The sequence below is a fragment of the Phoca vitulina genome, unplaced genomic scaffold (assembly GCF_004348235.1).
Source record: "Phoca vitulina isolate PV1807 unplaced genomic scaffold, GSC_HSeal_1.0 scaffold79, whole genome shotgun sequence".
Classification (NCBI taxonomy): Eukaryota; Metazoa; Chordata; class Mammalia; order Carnivora; family Phocidae; genus Phoca; species Phoca vitulina.
In genome coordinates, this window is record NW_022589782.1 from 1,043,483 (window position 1) to 1,048,434 (window position 4,952).

At 68.1% G+C, this 4,952-nt stretch overlaps 1 protein-coding gene across 4 annotated transcripts in view; it reads right to left on the reverse strand.

Moving 5' to 3' along the window:
* Positions 1–737: 737 nt before the first annotated feature.
* Positions 738–4,952, reverse strand: part of MICALL2 (MICAL like 2) — a 19,750-nt gene continuing 15,535 nt past the window's right edge. Inside the window, exons 9-17 of one of the 4 annotated variants that reach the window (XM_032394216.1) lie at positions 4,410–4,546; positions 3,858–4,022; positions 3,314–3,378; positions 3,096–3,219; positions 2,908–2,998; positions 2,700–2,773; positions 2,032–2,146; positions 1,394–1,440; positions 738–1,031 (exon numbers count right to left, since the gene is read on the reverse strand). In XM_032394216.1, the coding sequence (XP_032250107.1) occupies positions 937–1,031; positions 1,394–1,440; positions 2,032–2,146; positions 2,700–2,773; positions 2,908–2,998; positions 3,096–3,219; positions 3,314–3,378; positions 3,858–4,022; positions 4,410–4,546 (913 nt within the window). In that variant the 3' untranslated portion in view covers positions 738–936. Of the gene's footprint in view, positions 1,032–1,393; positions 1,441–2,031; positions 2,147–2,699; positions 2,774–2,907; positions 2,999–3,095; positions 3,220–3,313; positions 3,382–3,857; positions 4,023–4,409; positions 4,547–4,952 lie in introns of all 4 variants that reach the window. The other 3 variants (XM_032394215.1, XM_032394218.1, XM_032394217.1) reach the window with 3 other exon arrangements.

Consider the following 4,952-nt stretch of genomic DNA (forward strand, 5'->3'; position numbering starts at 1 on the left):
GGGGGGGGGGGGGGGGGGGGGGGGGGGGGACTGCAAACCCATCTCTGCACCAGGCAGCCGCCCTCCCTGTCCCACATCACACCCTGACCCCGAGTCCCCGGCTGAGACCCCCCAGCACCCCGTAAACGCAGCAGGAGCTCTGTGGGGACCCCAACATACTCAGCCAGGGACCCCACCTGCCACCAGGCTGGGGGGCGTTGGTGATGTGCCACTGGGGAGGGTCCACCAGGACCGCCACAATGGGCCCCCACAGTGGCTGGAAACAGCACAGAGACAAATGGGGGGACTGAGGCCCACAGGAGAAGTTCCTCTCCCGGGGCACACGAACAAGGGCAGTGCGGGGCAGGGACTCGGGGTGAGCTGCGGCGAGGCTGCTCCCCTTTGGCCTTGGCTGCCCCCACTGTGCCCTCTCTCCACCAGACGTGGGGAAGGGCGGTGAGCCCCACGCCCTGCTGGCACCAGGTCCGGGACTTGGAGTCCTCCTCCGTCCCAGGGCACAGCTCACCTCCGCCCCAAGGCCAAGGTCACAGATCTCAAGTTTGGAGATCCCCACTTGGGGCCAGCTCCTGAGGGCAGTTGGCACAGACCCGCCCTGTCCCCGGCTCCCGTCGTGCAGCCAGGCCAGGAAGCAGCTCCAATGCCCACCTCAGAGGGTCCGGGCCAGTCCAGAGAGGGTCAGCGCCTGCTCAAGGCCACGGGCACGTCTACACTGGTGCAAAACTGGAAGCTGGCCAAGACCTCCAGGCCAGGCGCCAGGCCGCCTGGGAGCGCGTGGTGAACAGGAGAGGGAGCCCAGGCCATCACGTGGTCACTTTCTTTATTGTGGTGGCTCAGACCCCATGGGGAGGGGTGCAGGTCCCCACTCCCATGTTCCCACTCCCACGGTGCCCACCCTGCCCGAGCCAAGGGCACAGGTCCTGCAGCCAGCCGGGCGGCTCACTCGGGGGTCCTGCTTTTGCTCCTCAGGGACCAGACCCTGGACAAGCTGAACTTGGACTTCTTCTTCTGGTCCCCGCTGCTTTTCTGGAGGTCTGGGGGGGGGGTGGACACTGAGGACACTCACCACCTCTCGGCCACTGCCCCTGCCACATATATCCCTCCTGCCTCCCCGTCGAAGCCCTCCCTGGGCCCCAGAGCCTGGAGGAAGCCGGGTCCCGACAGCAGCCCTGACCCTCTGCCCTCCCTCGTGGGAACCGCCTCGGTGCCTGCCGTTAGGGCACCCGCCGGCCCGGGCACCCCCTCACCCTGACTACATGGTCAGGGGCTGCCTCTCGGCCCCACCGAATGACGGGAAGCTTGCTCCCTTGGCGTGAGCCTTCCTGTCCTCGGGCTGCATCTGCCCTAGGGGTCCTGGCCCCCGCCCCTCCCACCTCTGCCCTGGCCCCCCCATTACCCAGACTCTGGATCATGTTCTGTAGCATCTCGTCCTCCTCTTGCTCTCTGAAACAGGAGCCGGGCGGCAGTGAGCGGCCTGCCCGCGGGGACTCACTGCCCTCTCCGGGCCCGGACCCTCGTCGGTGGCACGGGGACACGAGGGCCCTGGGAGGACCTGGACCAGGGCTCCCTCAGCTCACTTAACCCGTTCAACAAACTTGGCCACAAACCCTGTGGCCTTGACGGGTCCCTCATTTACACACGGGGACAGGGATGCCCCCGGGGATGGTCACAAAGCCGGCGGCCCAGTGCAGCTCCAGGAGACACAGGTGGCTGGGGGTATTTAAGGAAAAATAAAATCTGAAGTTCCGTTCCCCTGTTGCATGGGTCACAGTGAGCCACTTGCATCACGGAATGTTCCAGCAGCAGGTGCTGACCCCTGACGGGTCAGGGACACGGGGCTCGAGGGCTTTGTCCGGGACAACCTCTAAGGCAGGCTGCCTGGCTGGGTCTGCCCTCGGCCTCAGGGCCCCGCAGAACGCACACGGGGGGGCGGGGGGTTCTCGCTCCTCTGTGCTGACGGCGGGGACAGGCTCTGCGCACGAGGTGACCAGCCAAGGCCCGGCCTGGGGAGCCGGGGTTCTGGCACGCCCTCACCTGAGGCGGTCCTCCTCCAGGAAGTCCACGATGTGGCTCCGGTCCTCCACCGTACTGATATACTGGTGCAGCAGGTCCTCCTCGCGCTGCTGGTCCTTGAGGGATTTCAGACCCTCTGCAGGGACAGCCCGCCTTCAGCGGCAGCCCTGCCACCCCACCCTGCTCGGGGACACAGCGTCCCCGGAGGTGGGGGAAGGGTCTCCGGGGCAGTGGGGGGCAGTGGGGACAGGGTCTGCCCATCTGCCAACACTGGATGGACGGGTGGACGGGTGGACGGGTGGACGGGTGGGTGAACGAACGAATGAATGAGTGACTGAGTGGAAGAACGGCCAGGTCGGGCCCCGAGCGCCACTGGCCCCGTTGCACAGCAGGAGGGCAGAGGGGGACTGCCAGGCCCTCAGCCCCACCACCCACAACACCCACAGGCCACGCTGGTCAGGCCCTACCGCCTGCAGTCCCCGCTCTGCAAGCACAGAGAGGCTGAGTGCCCCGGCCAAGGACACACAGCCTGGAGGGGAGACGTGAGACTTGACCCTGGGCAAGTGGCAGCCTCTCCCAAGGGTGGCCACCCAGGCGGCCGGCGGGAGGAGAGCCCGCACCCACGCCGCCCCCGGGGCTGAGCGCCCCCCACCCCCGGCCGCGGTTCCCCCGGGGTGGGCGGGACGCACTGGGCTTGGCCATCAGCTGACGCAGCTCCCCCTCCAGGTGCAACTGCTGCTCCACCAGGCGCTGGTCCCTGGCCCTGCCGAGGTGACGCAGGCGTGAGGCCCGGCCCGCCTGGCTGGCCTCCCCCATGCCTGAGCCCGGCGGGCGCCGAGAGGAGGCGGCCGTCCAGGAGAGGGCCCTCCGGGCAGAGGTGGAGGCTGGACCCCTCACTTGTGCATCAGCTCCGACTCCTGCCGCAGCAGTAGCTGCTTCTCGTGGATGAGCTGGAACCACTCCACCATGAGGGCGTCCTCGGAGGCATCTGCGGAGAGGGGGCGCCAGGATGGGTCAGGCCAGGGTGGCCCCAGGGGGAAGCTGGCTGAGGCCGGGCCGGGGCACTGGGCAGGGCGTCGGCTCACCCCCCTCGGCGGCGCGAAGACGCTTCTCCAGCTCCACGCCCCTGAGCTCCAGGGCGTCCAGCTGGCTCTCGATGTTCTGCATGTGTCTCTGGATCTCTTCCGGGGGCACGTAGTCAGGGTGCAGCTGGGGACGAAGGGCCGGTGAGGGGCCATGGGAGATGCCGGGCCATGCCCCGGAGGGCTGCGCTCCCAGCCCACCTGCACCCTGGCCTACTCACCCTGGCACGGTTGGTCACTGCCTTGCTGGGTGGAGCGGGGACACCAGCCGAGCCCAAGGGCCTCCCTGCTGAAGGCGAGACGAGTCTCCTGGGCCTGGGGGCATCAGGCCCAAAGCTGCGCCGATCCCACCCCACCTGCCCGGCAGCCCTGCCCCCCCCCAGCAGTGCCCGCTGGTGCCCAAAAGCCAAAGCTCACAGACAGATCCAGGCACCATCCCCACCGGCCTCCATGCCCCCCAAGTCAGCAGCCCGGGCACCCCAAGAGCAAACACTCCACCATCACCAGGTAGATAGGAGCAGGGAACCCTGTCCGGTCCTCCCTTCCCTACTGGTGAGCAAGGGTTCAGGGACGGGGTCCTCCAGGGCCCCGCCCCACCCCAAGCCAAGCCTGGCCACCCACGGGTGCTCCCCTGTGTGCCTTCCCTCCGCTCTGAGCCCCGTAAGCTCCTCATCCTCCTGCAAACCCCACCAGACGCCCCCTCCTCAGATGAGCCCCTTCATCTCCAGCCCAGCTAGAAATGGGGGCTGGGGTCTCGGGGCTGACCTGATTTGCCCTGAGCAGAGAGCTTCCCTTTCTCCTCTTTCTTCCAGCTCTGGGCTGGGACTTCCTGCCCCGAGGGCTCAGAACGAAGCCAGTTGGCAGAAACGTCCAGGCTGGCAGAGACGGCCAGCTTCCTGCGGCGGGATGGGGACGGGGACGGGGAGGCAGCTGCCCAGGGGCAGGGGACAGGGCCACATGTCAAGCTGGCAGATCTGGTGTCCTCCCCCCAACTGCTTCCCTGAGTGGGGGCCACCGGCCAGCACAGGATCAGCCCTCACAGCCCTGTGCCCACGTCCGCCCGGGAAGGCCAGCGTCCACATCCTCGACAACACCAGGGCAAACGAGTCCAGTGGGCCGGAGACCGGCTCAAGGCCATGTGGGAAGTGACGTGAGGGCTGGACATGGGTCCGGGGGTGGCACTCACACGCACGTGCAAGTGTAAAGGCACAAACACTCACACCCAGGCTGCCACCCCGGACACCAGCCCCTCCAGCACCACGGGGCCGCGTTCCCGGGCCGGGCACCTGGAGCCCCCGGGTTCCCACCCAGCATTACCTGAGGGGCTGGGCCCGGGGCTAGCTGCGCCCGCTGTCCTGTCAGGCCGAAGAGGGGTCGGGGGGACGTGGACGGGCGCCTCGGAGCTCCCACGGACCTTCCCAGGTGCCTCACCCATCCGAGGCTCTGCCAGGACCCTAGACAGAGGGCAGGAGGTCAGCCGAGGGAAGGACGGGCTGCCCCCACACCCAGGTGCAGACAACCTGAGGCAGGGAAGGAGCTCATGGTGCCTGACTGGCAGTGACCCTCCTAGAACACAGGTGTGTGTTCCCACGAGTGCTCACCTCTGTGGGTGCGAGCACCAGCTCAGGTCCTCACAGCTGGTGCAGGACCGCGTCCGCTGCCCGCCCCCGGCCACGCACTGCTACGGTGCACACAGGGCGGCCGGTGTGATTGCCCCCCCCCCACTCACGCGGGGGGTGTGACTCCCCCCCCATCACTCAGGCCGGTGTGACTGCCCCCCTGTCACTCAGGCGGTGTGACTGACCCTCGTCACTCACTCAGGCGGTGTGACTGCCCCCCCGTCACTCAGGCGGTGTGACT